This window comes from Diorhabda carinulata, chromosome 6 (genome assembly GCF_026250575.1).
Source record: "Diorhabda carinulata isolate Delta chromosome 6, icDioCari1.1, whole genome shotgun sequence".
NCBI classification, from domain to species: Eukaryota; Metazoa; Arthropoda; class Insecta; order Coleoptera; family Chrysomelidae; genus Diorhabda; species Diorhabda carinulata.
Window position 1 is genome coordinate 29,863,898 of NC_079465.1, and position 16,075 is coordinate 29,879,972.

At 30.2% G+C, this 16,075-nt stretch overlaps 3 protein-coding genes across 4 annotated transcripts; all 3 read left to right on the top strand.

Moving 5' to 3' along the window:
• The first annotated feature begins 183 nt into the window (after positions 1-183).
• LOC130895827 (zinc finger protein 761-like) lies at positions 184-6,305 on the top strand. Its single transcript, XM_057803378.1, has 6 exons — positions 184-540; positions 1,272-2,247; positions 3,233-3,252; positions 3,309-3,509; positions 3,579-3,734; positions 4,555-6,305. Exons 1-6 carry the CDS (start codon positions 267-269, stop codon positions 6,096-6,098), a joined length of 3,171 nt encoding a protein of 1,056 aa, XP_057659361.1. The 5' UTR covers positions 184-266; the 3' UTR covers positions 6,099-6,305.
• Positions 6,306-6,342: 37 nt separating this feature from the next.
• Positions 6,343-9,416, top strand: LOC130895730 (zinc finger protein ZFP2-like). 2 transcript variants are annotated; one of them, XM_057803240.1, is made up of 4 exons: positions 6,398-6,897; positions 6,957-7,106; positions 7,307-7,342; positions 9,150-9,416. In XM_057803240.1, the coding sequence occupies exons 1-4, from the start codon at positions 6,720-6,722 to the stop codon at positions 9,155-9,157; spliced, it is 372 nt and encodes a 123-aa protein (XP_057659223.1). In that variant the 5' UTR covers positions 6,398-6,719; the 3' UTR covers positions 9,158-9,416. The 2 variants fall into 2 exon arrangements, with proteins under 2 accessions (XP_057659222.1, XP_057659223.1); XM_057803239.1 differs by having other exon boundaries at positions 6,343-6,897; positions 7,307-9,416.
• Positions 9,417-9,966: 550 nt separating this feature from the next.
• LOC130895509 (zinc finger protein OZF-like) lies at positions 9,967-13,227 on the top strand. Its single transcript, XM_057802843.1, has 3 exons — positions 9,967-10,232; positions 10,292-10,447; positions 11,066-13,227. The coding sequence occupies exons 1-3, from the start codon at positions 10,061-10,063 to the stop codon at positions 12,214-12,216; spliced, it is 1,479 nt and encodes a 492-aa protein (XP_057658826.1). The 5' UTR covers positions 9,967-10,060; the 3' UTR covers positions 12,217-13,227.
• The last annotated feature ends 2,848 nt before the right edge of the window (positions 13,228-16,075 follow it).

Here is a 16,075-nt window from a genome sequence, read left to right on the forward strand (position 1 = left end):
TCAATGCGATGGCTATACAATTTGAAGTTAGTGTTTACTCATTAGTACTGAAATTTGTTTTTAAAATAAAACTATCTCGTCTCAATTTATTTCTCTATTTATGATTATGATGTTTTTTAAATCTATGACGTGAATATTTGGGTAAATAGTCGGTTTAAATATATTTAACACAACAATAAAAAAGAAGATAACGAAATGTCATTGTTTGAACAGAAAGTACAACTTTAGATTGATAATAATGTAAAACTGTAATTATAGTATCTACAATGGAAATAAAACAAGAACCAGAAGATTTTTTTATTAATAAACAAAAATTTGATTTCGACCATTCTGGTAATTCGAATCTAATTGTTGATACAAACAATATTCAAGTATGTAACATAAAAACTGAGCCAGTAGATACAATCAAGCAAGAAAACGACTCTTATTATCTAAGACAAATATGTGATAATATTAAAGATGAAATAAACGAGATGATTGATGACGAAGATGTAAAACGTCACTTGATTAAAATAAATGATTCCAAGAAATTGAGTTTAGGTATGTAAATATTTATTTAAAAAAACAATTTCAAATAAAAAGTGGTAAAACATGTCTAATTGCAGACAACACTAGCTTCTCTCGGAGCAACCCTGATCTCATGGTACTTCATAGGACCGTATCTAGTGACCTAATCTTCCTTAAATCATGATTCTAATCTTTGTCTCAACATTTTTAAGATTAAAGTTTCATCATATAAAAATAAATAGCAGCCTTCAAGGCTTGTCGTCGACAATTCCTTGAAATTGGGTTGCATATTGTCACCTTACCTAAAAAATTAAATTCCTCCTGTTTTGTGCTGAGATCAGTTTCCAAAGAACTGAACTTATCCACCTTCTTAACAGTTTATTATGCCCTTATTGAGTGGCATCTCCGATGTGCCCTTCCACTATGTAAGCGAGCTTCTGCAATTTCAGAAAGGTTGTTGCATGGCTATTAATAGCACAATATTTTACAACACAAAAAAATGCACAATCATTTGCCAATTGAAATAAAATCTATAACATCTTTTCCCGTATTTCACAATAATTTTAGAGCATATTTACTGGACAGTGCTTTTTACTCTGTAAACAAGCTTTTGTCTACAAATTGTAACAATTTTTTGACAATAAAGCATTTCTTTCTCTCTCTCTAGTAACATTTCATTATTCACTAATGAATTTTTCCTTATTTCACCTTAGCCTTTTGATTTTAAGAATGAAATAATGTGTTCACACAATTATTAATTGCAGGAAGATCCTTTCATCGGAACTATTTCAAACACAGTAAATTGCCTGGAAGTATTTTCATCTGTAAGTTATGTGGAAACTTGTATGTTAGAGATTATCAACTCCACCATCATAAATTTACACATTTCGTTAAGAAATCTCGTCGAAACGCAATTCAAAAAAGAAATTTAGTAAACAAATCATGTCAAACAATAAATATTCTTCAGATGAAGGCTGCAATTAAAAATAAACTGCAAGATTCCTTTAATCAAATCAAATCACATGCGGCGAAATCAAGAAGTGAAAGTAGTTCAATTAGAAAACCTCGTATTCATTTGCCGTTTTCTGATTTAGCTCAAAAAAAGCGTGAAAGTCGCATTTATCCGATAACATTTAAATGTGACATGTGCTCAACAACTTTCTCGCAGAAACGTTCCTTGAGTAGACATTTGCTCTGTCATATGGGAGTCAAGCCATTTAAGTGTGACGTTTGTTTAAAAAATTTTTCGCGAAAATATCATTTGGATAGACACAAACTGAGTCATACAGGGGAAAAGCCTTTCGGATGTGATATTTGTTCGAAATCGTTCGCGTTTAAGGAACGCATGGTTGTTCATAAGCGTATTCACACTCGAGAAAATATTGTTCAATGTGATATATGTTCCAAGTTTTTAGTCAAAGATAGTTTAGTTAGACACATGGGTATTCACACTGGGAAAAAACCATTCAAATGTAATGCTTGTTCGAAATCTTTCTTGTGGAAAAATAATTTAGTTGCGCATCTACGCAGTCACAAAGGGGAGAAGCCGTACAAATGTCATATTTGTACAAAATCTTACACACAGCAATGGAATTTGACTGTACATATGCGCAGTCACACTGGAGAGAAACCCTTCAAATGCGATATCTGTTCTAAACCGTTCAAAGAAAAAAAAAATATGGTTAACCATAAGCGAATCCATATTGGCAAGAAAACTATTCGAATGCAGTATTTTTCTTAGTGTATGCTCTATTTTTGTATTTTTAATTTGGTTGAAGTGCCTCTGCACCCAGTCATTAAAGAATATCACCCCGAATATAAAAAAAAGTGATCCCCATCTGAATTTTCACAATAAATAAAGTCATTTTTGAAAGAAATATCAAATTCTTTTTCTAATAACTCCTCTCAAATCATCTAGCAAATAAGACTAGCACTGCAGCAGGTCCTGTCTGAACATAAAATACCACCATCATCGTGAATAATATGTCCTGGCATAGTTACATGGTTAATTTAGTTAAGGTAGCTTCTAATTGTATCCGAGGCCCAAATTCGTCATGCTCTGTCGACTTTTCCAACATAATCCCACTTAAAACAGTCTTTGCAAGACCTATTCGATAGTATATACAAGTTTAGAAAATGACCAAATACTGAAAATAGTTGACTACTGCAAACGATTTTCTATGTTAAACTATTTAAAGTGGGAATTGGGGACACTCTATACATTTAAAGATTAGATCTTCATTTAGATGAAAAGCCTAAAAAATTATCAGATATTCCCTTAATTCCGCCAGGTACCTTAATTGAAACCGATTAATCAAAGTACAAACGGACACCCCCTGATTTTACATTATATACTATTTAACCTCACGTCAAATATTTTATTAGTTAATATTTAAACTTGAAATTAATGTCGGTTCATAACTTGAATTTCATAACATAAACAATTTTGGATAGACACGAAGAAAAAACCACTGTTTTCTAAGAAACTGCATTGATCATAATCATATCAAAATTGTTTTTTCTATATTGGTAAAGGTTTATTTACATTTATTTAATAATTACAAATTAATTAAAAAGAAAATTAAATTTCTGTTCTTTATTTTAATTTTTTTTACTACGCCTATGGTAAAATAGATATCGCCGTCCGTCATATGCAAAATTGAAGTCATAAAAATATATATCGCGTTTGTTCTGTGTTCTATAGAGTCTGTATTGGGGTAAACAGTAGTTCCAAATACATTCAACGTAGAAATAAAAAAGAAGATTTCGAATTGTCGTAGATTAAACTAGGGATTAATTAGTAAACACATTTATCTCAAAATACACTAAAACGGTATTTACATTCTTTGTAATGAATGTGAAACAAGAGCTAGAAGATGCTTCCATTAAAAAAGAAAAATTTGATATCGAAGAACATGATATCAAACAGGAAAACGATGATTTTAACATTAAAATGAATGAGATGATTTATGACGATGACCTAGAGAGTAAATTAGAGACAGGTACTTGAAAATAACTATTTCATAATGAACTTTGCTGTAGCTATTTCAGTATTTTACTAATTGTTTCAGGCCAAAAAATATATGAGATGCATTCAGATGAAACTTACTCTGGTGATAATTTTAATGTTGGTTCGAATATATGCCCAGTTAATGATCAGGCAAGATTAATATTGAAAAAGAATCAAACAACTTTCTCTGATGCTCAAATTGACTGTTCAAAGAAAGGTAAGTTGACATTTATTAACTTATATGCATATTCCTATGGATATAGTTGATATTGAATACCATATCATTGAATATCATAGTTTTAGTAGCTAAATCATAATTCTTGTAAAAAAAAATTGTGAATTGATGGGTAGAATGATTCAATTTCTGTGATTGGTTCCCCTGTTTTTTGCTTCAAAGAGCATCGTGCAAGAACAACTTTTGTAGGATTTTGCTCATCTTGAAAAACCAATACAGTCCTTTGTTGTTTAGTATTTTGAAGCATTTCAAAAAACACAGTATATAACATGATGATATTGCATTATCAGTTTTTGCACAGCTTGATGTTTTTTCGCACAATAGCCGATGTTGGACGACCTTCACCAGCTTAATATTGTGGCTCAATTTGGTGCTTCATTACCAAACATTGAAGTGAGTTATTGGCACACTACTTTTGGTTTTTTAATCCACGTTGATAATCATATAAAACTATTGTACAAAAATTTTTGTGATTCAATTCCATTAATTATTAAAAATGTCAAACTTTATGATGGCAATGTCAGATTTGACATATTTTAAAACTTAAGTAGCAATCCTAGTAAAGGACATTGTACAGGAATTATGTCCAAAATATTTTAAAATATCAAAAAATCAATAATACACAGACACATTTAGGATAAGAAAGTTGGTATTGACAAGTGTTACAGATCCAATTGTTTTTCTAAAACACCCTTATATATTTATTATTGAGTTTATGCTATTTGGCTGTTCCACACTGTATATGTTCATATGGTTTAATTTTTAAGGTAGATTCGCACTATATAATGATTATTACTTACAGGAACTTTATCTCAACAGAAGCATATGAAGCTTGAAGGTATTTTCATTTGTAAGTTTTGTGGAAACTTGTGTGTTAGAAAATTTCACCTCTACCATCATCATTTTACACAACATCTTGTCAAGAAACCGCTTCGTAACATAATTCAGAAACAAAAGTTCAGATTAAAACAAAATGCAGTAAACGAATCTGTTCAAACAATGAGTATATTAAAGATGAAGGGTGCCAATAAAAGTAAATTATGTATGGATCAGTTGCGAGAGTCGTTTAATCAAATCAAATCACGTGCAACCAAATCCACTAGTGAAAGTAGTTCAATTAGAAAGTCTCGTATTCATAACGGAGAAAACATCAAATGTGACATTTGTTTAAAAACTTTCTCACACAAATCTAGTTTGAATGTACATTTGCAAAGTCATACTGGAAAAAACCCATTCAAATGCGACATTTGTTTAAAAACTTTCTCATGCAAATCTAAATTGGATATACATTTGCTAATTCACACTGGGGAAAAACCATTCAAATGCGACATATGTTTGAAAAGTTTCTCACATAAATCTAGTTTGAATATACATTTGCTAAGTCACACTGGAGTAAAACCATTCAAATGCGACATTTGTCCAAAAACTTTTTTATATAAAAATAGTTTAACCACACATTTGCGTTATCATACAGGGGAGAAACCATTTAAATGTGACATTTGCTTAAAACAATTTTCAGAAAAAGTATCTTTAAAAGTACATTTGCGTAGTCACACTGGGGAAAAACCTTTCAAATGTGAATTTTGTTTGAAAACTTTCTCACACAAATCTAATTTGAATAGACATTTGCCGAGTCACACAGGAGAAAAACCATTCAAATGTGATGTTTGTCCAAAAACTTTTTCACAAAAAAATAGTTTAACCACACATTTGCGTTACCATACAGGGGAAAAACCATTTAAATGTGACATTTGTTCAACACAATTCTCAGGAAAAGTATCTTTAACAATACATATCCGTAGTCATAGTGGGGAAAAACCTTTCAAATGCGACATTTGTTTAAAAACTTTCCCCAAGAAATATAATTTGAAAAGACATTTGCTAAGTCACACTGGAGAAAAATCATTCAACTGTGATATTTGTTCAAAAACTTTTTCACAAAAAAAGAGTTTAACTACCCATTTGCGTTATCATACAGGGGAAAAGCCATTTAAATGTCACATTTGTTCAAAACAGTTTTCAGAAAAAGTATGTTTAACAAGGCATGTTCATAGTCACACTGGAAAAAACCCATTTGAATGCGACATTTGTTTAAAAACTTTCTCATGCAAATCTAAATTGAATGTACATTTACTAATTCACACTGGAGAAAAACCATTTAAATGCGACATTTGTTCAAAAACTTTCTCACAAAAAAATAATTTAACAACACATAAGCGATATCATACAGGGGAGAAGCCATTTAAATGTGACATTTGTTTAAAAACTTTCTCACATAAATCTAGTTTAAGTGTACATTCTTTAATTCACACTGAAAAAACCCATTCAAATGCGACATTTGCTTAAAAACATTCTCAAAAAAATAGCATTTGCTTAGACATTTGCCTAGTCTCACTAGAGAAAAGCCTTTCAAATATGATGTTTGTATCTAGATATTGTTCGGTTGTTCGTAAATGTTTTCATACTGGTGAACATATTGTTGAGTGATGAGTGAATTATATAAATTAGTTGAGTGTAGTGAAAGGTTTTTGAATAAATTAAGAACATAAGAGACATTGTTTATCAATTCACCCTACGAATAGAATTTTTTCCTTAATTCCCTACAAAATAATTTTTATACAGCACGCCTATGGTAAAGCGGATATTGCCGTCCGCCATATGCTAGAACTATTCTGTGTTTATTGCTCCTTCCTTTACTTTTAAATAGATGGATGTAGTACTATTCTGTGCTAATTGCTTGCCCTACTGAAATTTATTTTTAACTCAGAATACAAAATTTTTATATTTGCGTTTGTTCTGTAAAATTATAACAATTCTATGGCATCTATAGTGGGGTAAACAGTAGTTCCAGATACAATCAACATAAAAATAAAAAAGAAGATTTCTAAATGTCTAGTTCAAGCTGAAGATAAATAAACACGTTTATTCTCAAATTGATATAAAACGCTAATAATCACAGCGTTTATAATGGATGTGAAGCAAGAACTAGAAGATGTTTTAATTAAAGAGGAGAAATTTGATTTCAAAGAACATGAAATCAAACAGGAAAACGACGCATACTATTTACAACAAACATGTGATAATGTTAAAATTAAAATGAATGAGATGATTTATGACGGAGACCTAAGGTGTAAATTGGAAACAGGTACTTAAAAATTACTATTTTATAACGAACTTACTATAACTATTGAATATATGAAATAGATGAGAATGGGATGCACTCGGATGAAACTAACTCTGGTAATCATTTTAATGCTGGTTCGAGTATAGGTCCAGTTAATGATCAGGCAAGATTATTATTTAAAATGAATCGAACTTTGTTTACTGAAGACCAAATTGACTGTTTAAAGGAAGGTAAGTTGATATTGAATCTATTTGTAAAAAATGTTTGAAGACAACATGATAAAATATATGTTGATAAGGATGAGTATTCGTTATTAAACAAAGAAAATAATTCAATACACAAACGAGTCTACATATTGAACTTCATACTGTATATGTTCCTGCAAAATTTTTATGGTAAAATCACACTATATAATGATTATCACTTACAGGAACTGTATCTCGTCGGAAGCATATAAAGCTTGAAGGTATTTCCATTTGTAAGTTATGTGGAAACTTGTATGTAAGAAAATTTTACCTCTACCATCACCATTTTACTCAACATCTTGTCAAGAAACCTCTTTGTAACATAATTCAGAAACAAAAGTTCAGATTAAAACAAAATGTAGTAAACAAATCTGTTCAAACAATGAGTATATTAAAGATGAAACATGCAAATAAAAATAAATTTCATGTGGATCGGTTGCAGGATTTGATTAATCAAATTAAATCATGTGCAACAAAATCCAGAAGTGATATTCCTCCAAAATTTTCTACATCTTCCAGTTTAGTTGAATACAAGAATATTTGCATTGGCAGAAAAACATTTGAATGTAATATATGTTCAAAAAGTTTCTTGCAGAAATCTTATTTGAGTAGACATTTGCTAATTCACACAGGAAAAAAGCCATTCAAATGTGACATTTGTTTGAGAACTTTTACATTTAAAAGTACTTTGAATACTCATATACGTAGTCACACGGGGGAAAAACCATTCAAATGTGATATTTGTCCAAGAACTTTTTCACATAAAAATAGTTTAACCACACATTTACGTTATCATACAGGGGAAAAGCCATTTGAATGTAACATATGTTTAAAACAATTTTCAGAAAAAGTAAGTTTAACAAGACATGTTCGTTGTCACACTGGGGAAAAACCATACAAATGCGACATTTGTTTAAAAATTTTCTCACGAAAATCTAGTTTGAATGTACATTTGTTGAGTCACACTGGAGTAAAACCATACAAATGCGACATTTGCTCAAAAACTTTTTCACAAAAAAATAATTTAACAACACATAAGCGATATCATACAGGGGAGAAGCCATTTAAATGTGACATTTGTTTAAAACAGTTTCCAGAAAAAGTATGTTTAACAAAACATGTTCGTACTCACACTGGGGAAAAACCATTTAAATGCGACATTTGTTTGAAAACTTTCTCACAAAAATCTCATTTAAATGTCCATTTGCTAAGTCACACCGGAGAAAAACCATTCAAGTGCGACATTTGTTTGAAAACTTTCTCACGGAAAAATAATTTCAAAATTCATTTGCTAAGTCACACCGAGGAAAAGCCATTCAAATGCGACAATTGTTCAAAAACTTTCTCACAAACACATTACCTGAAAGTACATTTGCTAAGTCACACTGGAGAAAAACCATTCAAATGCGACATTTGTTCAAAATCTTTCTCAAGGAAAGATAATTTCAAAAAACATTTGCTAAGTCACACTGCAGAAAAACCATTCAAATGTGACATTTGTTTAAAAACTTTCTCATATAAATCTAGTTTGAATACTCATATACGTAGTCACACAGGGGAAAAACCTTTCAAATGCGACATTTGTTTAAAAACTCTATCACGGAAATCTAGTTTGAATGTACATTTGCAAAGTCATACTGGGAAAAACCTTTTTAAATGCGAAATTTGTTCAAAAACTTTCTCACAAAAATCTAATTTGAATGTACACTTGCTATGTCACAGTGGAGAAAAACCATTCAAATGCGAAATTTGTTCAAAAACTTTCTCACTAAAATCTTATCTGAAAGAACATTTGTTAAGTCACACTGGAGAAAGGCCATTCAAATGTGACATTTGTTTGAAAACATTCTCAAAAAAATATCATTTGAATAGACATTTGCCGAGTCACACTGTATAAAAACATATCAAATGTGATGTTTGTTCAGATTTGATTGCATCTAAATATTGTTTGGTTGTTCATAAACGTTCAGTTCTATGCGTGACAAACCGAGGGTTAAACACATTTTCAAATTAAAATGATTTTTTAAGGGATTTGACATAATTTGTTGTACCCCTATGCCCAACCCACATTTGAATTTCCCATAATTTTGGCTTACTACGGAACCATGCTGTCACAATCTGAAGACCCAAGACACTGGTCAGCTCTAAGGCTCTTCAGTTTGGAGAGACATATCCACAACATTTTGGTACAGGGTTTCCAGTAGATTGTTATTTTCTATTAGAATATAATTATATAATATAGTTTGCTGTACATTAAATTTATATTTTGTAATAATAAATGATAAAATGACAAAATATATTGCTTTTAATTTTTGCACACGTACATTAAACAATCTGTCTAGTTAATATAACAAATGAGAAGTCTTTCTTATTATTTTGATTCATTCCGCCCAGATACCTTAATTCAAATCAATCATATACCTCTAACCTACAAATATTTCTCAGTACTCATTTTAATTTGGACTTAGTTTTATTTAGTACCTACATTCATATTTTGGAGAATCTATGCCATGAGCACACAACTATAAATATATATGTTAATATAAACAAGTTTAAACTAAGACATTTATAAATCTTCTTTCTTATTTTAATGTTGATTGCATCTGGAACTACTATTCACTGCACCATAGAGTTAACGTTATAATAGCTTTGTTCATAAAGATGTCAGAAATTGTCCAACGCATGGGTACTAGTCTTTTGGCGTTCGCAGAATCCCTACATTAAATGCTAATTATTAATCATTATTAATAATGACTGCTTTGCCAACAAAGCTATTATTACGTTAATTCTATGGCGCCTATAGTGCGGTTACCAGTAGTTCCAGATACAATCAGCATAGAAATAAAAAAGAAGATCTATAAATATCATAGTTTAAACGTAAGACAACCAAACATATATATTTTCATAATATAAAACTGTAAAAATAATTAGTTTTAATTATGGAAGTGAAACAAGAACTGGAAGATATTTTTATTGAAGAGCAAAAATTTAATATTGAAGAACATAATATCAAACAGGAAAACGACGCATACTATTTACAACAAACATGTGATGATGTTAAAATTAATGAGATGATTTATGATGATGACCTAGAGTGTAAATTGGAAACAGGTATTTAAAAGTCACTATTTTATAACGATCTTACTATAACCATTCAATATATGAAATAGATGGGATGCTCTTGGATGTTACAAACTATGGTGACAATTTTAATGCCAGCTCGAGTATGGGGTCAGTCAATGATCAGGCGAGATTATTTATTAAAAGGAGACTACAAAAGAATCTAAAGTTATTCACCTATGATCAAATTAACTGTTTAAAGGAAGGTAAGTTGATATTTACTGTTGATATTGAATCTAATTGTGAAAAATCTTTGGGCTCAACATGGTGATATATATGTGAATAAGGATAATATATCTGTTATTAACAATAAAATTGTTTTTAATAAAGTTTTAGTAGCTATATAATAATTCCTATAAAAAAAAACGTTAAGAAACACATAAGTTTTCATATTAATTTTAAAGATGTTTTGATGAGGAGTATAAAAACTAACCTATTTACAACAGTATATATATACTGTCTTGATTATCACAATAGGTTTTCGAAAGACATTACTCACATTACAAAGTATTTCTAAATATTTGTCTCTCAATTTAGCCATTGTTTCGTGTGACATCGTCTTGTTGAAACCACATGTTGGACACGTCCAATTCTTCCATTTTGGGCATTCATGATTAAATTATAGACCAAACTGAATAAGTTTGACAATAATACAAGACACGATTCACGCGTATAAAAATAATGTTGCCAAAAAGATACCAGCAAAAATCACTCTTTATAATTCTAATGTGAAGTTTCATCAATAACTTGACTGTTCCACACTGTATATGTTCATATGGAATTTTTAAGGTAGATTCACACTATATAATGATTATTACTTACAGGAACTTTATCTCGTCGGATCTATATAAAGCTCAAAGGTATTTTCATTTGTAAGTTTTGTGGAAACTTATACACTAAAAAATTTGACATCCTCCATCATAATTTCACACATTTTATTAAGAAATCTCGTCGAAACGTAATTCAGAAACAAAAACCGTTAAAATGTAATTTTAGTTTAATGCCGTTTTCTAAAACTACTAGTTTAGTTCAACATTTACGTAACAGACGCATTTATCCTAAGTTTTTTTCTATTTCAATTGGAGATATTAGTAATGACAATTTCCAGAAACACACTGTTGAAAAACCACTGAATTCTGATATTTCTCCAAAATCTCTTACAACGTCTACAAGTTTAGTTGAAAATATTGATAAAAAAACATTTAAATGTGAACTTTGCTTGCAAACTTTTTCGCAGAAACGTCATTTGAATGAACATCAGCTCAGTCACACTATAGAAAAACCATTCAAATGTGATGTTTGCTTAAAAACTTTCTCACAGAAATTTCCCTTAAATAGACATATGTTGAGTCACACTGAAGAAAAACCATTCAAATGTGATGTTTGTTTCAAAACTTTTTCAGAAAAACATAAATTGAAAACACATTTTCTAAGTCACACTAAAGAAAAGCCATTTAAATGTGATATTTGTTTAAAAACATTCTCGCAGAAATTTTCTTTAAATAGACATTTGTTAAGTCACACTGAAGAAAAACCATTCAAATGTGACATTTGTTTGAAAACATTTTCAGAAAAACATAAATTGAAAATACATTTTCTAAGTCACACTAAAGAAAAGCCATTTAAATGCGATGTTTGTTTAAAAACTTTCTCGCAGAAATTTTCTTTAAACAGACATTTGTTAAGTCACACCGAAGAAAAGCCATTCAAATGTGAAGTTTGTTTCAAAACTTTTTCAGAAAAGCATAAATTGAAAATACATTTTCTAAGTCACACTAAAGAAAAACCATTCAAATGCCATGTTTGTTCCAAAACTTTTCCACAGAAATTTTCTTTAAACAGACATCTGTTAAGTCACACCGAAGAAAAGCCATTCAAATGTGACATTTGTTCAAAAACTTTCTCAGAAAAACATAAATTGAAAATACATTTTCCAAGTCACACTAGAGAAAGGCCATTCAAATGTGATGTTTGATGTTTGTTCAAAATCTTTTGCATCTAAATATCCAGAAAAGCGGAGTTTGTACAACAAGAAACAACTGAGAAAACCCCAGGAAAATTACACCGCCTTCAGTTGACGGTTTTGAGGGACAAAGACATCTCAGTTTGTGGAGAGCTTACAAACATTGTTCCTTAAGTTAACATGATGCAGTATTCTGTTTCATGAATTTGTTAGATTCGTTTGTGATAACCGAGAGATTAAATTCTAGAAAACAAGCCAAGATCTTGGCAAACAAATGTTTCCAACGGAACTGACAATAACTTATCAACAAACCAACCAAAGTTCCCAATCATGTGACTTTGCTAGCTTCTTAGACCTATTTCTAACAACAGACCCTGATCTGCACAATGCGACTGTATATACACCAATTGGAACATCAAATCACTAGTTAATTACAGCAACGTGTGAACTGGAAATCCAAACTTAGGATCCACCTAGAATATGTAAAGTTTGTCATTATAGGTCAAATAGAAGCATCTAAAGGATTTCCTTGGAATGTTTGCTTTAATTCCAATGGCCTCTTACTGTGAGCAAACGGGATTTTAAGAGTAATCACTCATTCGAGTCAATCAAAAACAAAATTGCTGCTTATCATAAAAGGAGCACAAATTCTAGTATCCAGAAATACATACAAGCAGATCATAGACGCATACAATGAGAGAGTGAAAAGCAAACTTCTCAATCTCCTAAATGGTTCAAGAAAGTTGAAATAAATTTATAGAATCCAATTTTGATAAAGAACGTTCAATTTTTGATTATATTAAACCCATAAAACACCATTTTGGACCAATTGAACTTAGAAAAACCAATTTTTGACCTGATTAAGTTTAAAACTTCCAATTTTTCCATATTGTTTGAAGCACCATATTCACAACATTCTGATACACAGTTTCCAATATATTGTTATTTTCTTTTAGAATTTAATTATTTGCTGTAAATTAAGTTTATATTTTGTAATAATAAATGATAAAATGAATTAATAAATTGCTTTTAATTGTTGCACCTAACCTACCTTCAACAATCTCTGTCTAGTTAACATAACACATAAGAAGTCTTATCTATTATTTTCATTCATTCCGCCAAGTATCTTAATTCAAATTAATTAATCAAAGTACTTCAGTTATTTTATTTATGTCTCAACGGACACCCCCCCGAATTGGAACTTCAGATCGATTTTACATTATACACTATTCAACACGACATACTTGATAATAATTGCAATGTGGCTACTATATGAGATTTATTTCAAATGCCACTATTCTACAAATATTTTATAAATACGTATTTCAATTTAAAATTAGTCTTATTTAGTACCTATCTTCTTATTATTTTGCAGAATCTATTTCGTGAATAAACAATTTTAAATAAACATGAAGTTAGCAATGTAAATATCTCGATGTCAATGCGATGGCTATACAATTTGAAGTTAGTATTTACTCATTAGTACTGAAATTTGTTTTTAAAATAAAACTATCTCGTCTCAATTTATTTCCTTTTCCTATTATGATTAAGATGCTTTTTAAATCTATGGCGTGAATTTTTGGGTAAATAGTCGGTTTAAATATATTTAACACAACAATAAAAAAAGAAGATCACGAAATGTCATTGTTTAAACAGAAAGTACAACTTTAGATTGATAATAACGTAAAATTGTAATTATAGTATCTACAATGGAAGTAAAACAAGAACCAGATGATTCTTTTATTAATAAACAAAAATTTGATTTCGACGATTCTAGTAATTCGAATCTAATTGTTGATACAAACAATATTCAAGTATGTAACATAAAAACTGAGCCAGTAGATTCAATCAAGCAAAAAAAGCAACTCTTATTATCTAAGATAAATTTGTGATTAAATCAAAGATGAAATAAACGAAATGATTGATGACGAAGATGTAAAACGCCACTTGATTAAAATAAATGATTCAAAGAAGACAACAGACAACACTAGTTTCTCTTGGAGCAACCCTGATATCACGGCACTTTATAGGACCGTAATTAGTGACGTAATCACCCTTAAATCATGGTGTGATTCTAATCTTTGTCTCAACATTTTTAAGATTAAAGTTTCATCATATAAAAATAAATAGCAGCCTTCAAGGCTTGTCGTCGACAATTCCTTGAAATTGGGTTGCATATTGTCACCTTACCTAAAAAATTAAATTCCTCCTGTTTTGTGCTGAGATCAGTTTCCAAAGAACTGAACTTATCCACCTTCTTAACAGTTTATTATGCCCTTATTGAGTGGCATCTCCGATGTGCCCTTCCACTATGTAAGCGAGTTTCTGCAATTTCAGAAAGGTTGTTGCATGGCTATTAATAGCACAATATTTTACAACACAAAAAAATGCACAATCATTTGCCAATTGAAATAAAATCTATAACATCTTTTCCCGTATTTCACAATAATTTTAGAGCATATTTACTGGACAGTGCTTTTTACTCTGTAAACAAGCTTTTGTCTACAAATTGTAACAATTTTTTGACAATAAAGCATTTCTTTCTCTCTCTCTAGTAACATTTTATTATTCACTAATGAATTTTTCCTTATTTCACCTTAGCCTTTTGATTTTAAGAATGAAATAATGTGTCCACACAATTATTATTTGCAGGAAGATCCTTTCATCGGAACTATTTCAAACACAGTAAATTGCCTGGAAGTATTTTCATCTGTAAGTTATGTGGAAACTTGTATGTTAGAGATTATCAACTCCACTATCATAAATTTACACATTTCGTTAAGAAATCTCGTCGAAACGCAATTCAAAAAAGAAATTTAGTAAACAAATCATGTCAAACAATAAATATTCTTCAGATGTAGGCTGCAATTAAAAATAAACTGCAAGATTCCTTCAATCAAATCAAATCACATGCGGCGAAATCAAGAAATTTTTCACGAAAATATCATTTGGATAGACACAAACTGAGTCATATAGGGGAAAAGCCTTTCGGATGTGATGTTTGTTCGAAATCTTTCTTGTGGAAAAATAATTTAGTTGCACATCTACGCAGTCACAAAGGGGAGAAGCCGTACAAATGTCATATTTGTACAAAATCTTACACACAGCAAGACCTACTCGACAGGTAGGCGTGACTCCCAGAACGTCAATTTATCGGGGCTCCATTTTTTGAAGAAGTGCATGCCTGTAGAATCAGCACTACAACCTACAGAAGTTCATGATCAACATCCACAGGCATCTCTTCATGACAAGTTTGGAAAATGAAAAATATTGAAAATAGTTGACCACTGCAAACAGTTTTCTATGTTAAACTGTTTAAAGTGAGAATTGGGGACACTCTATATGTTTAAAGATTAGATCTTCATTTAGATGAAAAGCCTAAAAAATTACCAGATATTCAAAAATAGTTTGTCATGGCAAACATTTTCCTAATGTTATCTAGAAAACCAACTAGACAATCAAAATTGATTCCATTGTACATTGCATTTACTATAATCAAAAATAAACTCGTTACTTAATCTAATAAATTATTAACGGCCATTATTCACCCTTTATGTTGTCACAAATTCGTAGTTTTATTGAGAAAATAACATTGAAAAGAAAATGAATAAGTTAATTATGAGTATTGGGGTATTGTTAGTGAACATAACAATTACAAAAAGTTCAATTAGAGTTCCGATAAACCCAAACGACAAACAACAACGTTTAGATGAAATTTTATCAAAAACTATTTCAAACAAAGATACCTTGTATTTAATAAATACAAATATAATTGTAAAACAACCAGCTATTTACTACGACACACTGTATAATCTAACAGTTATTAATAGTGATTATCCCAGTACATATATAATTTCAGGAAATGTTACAC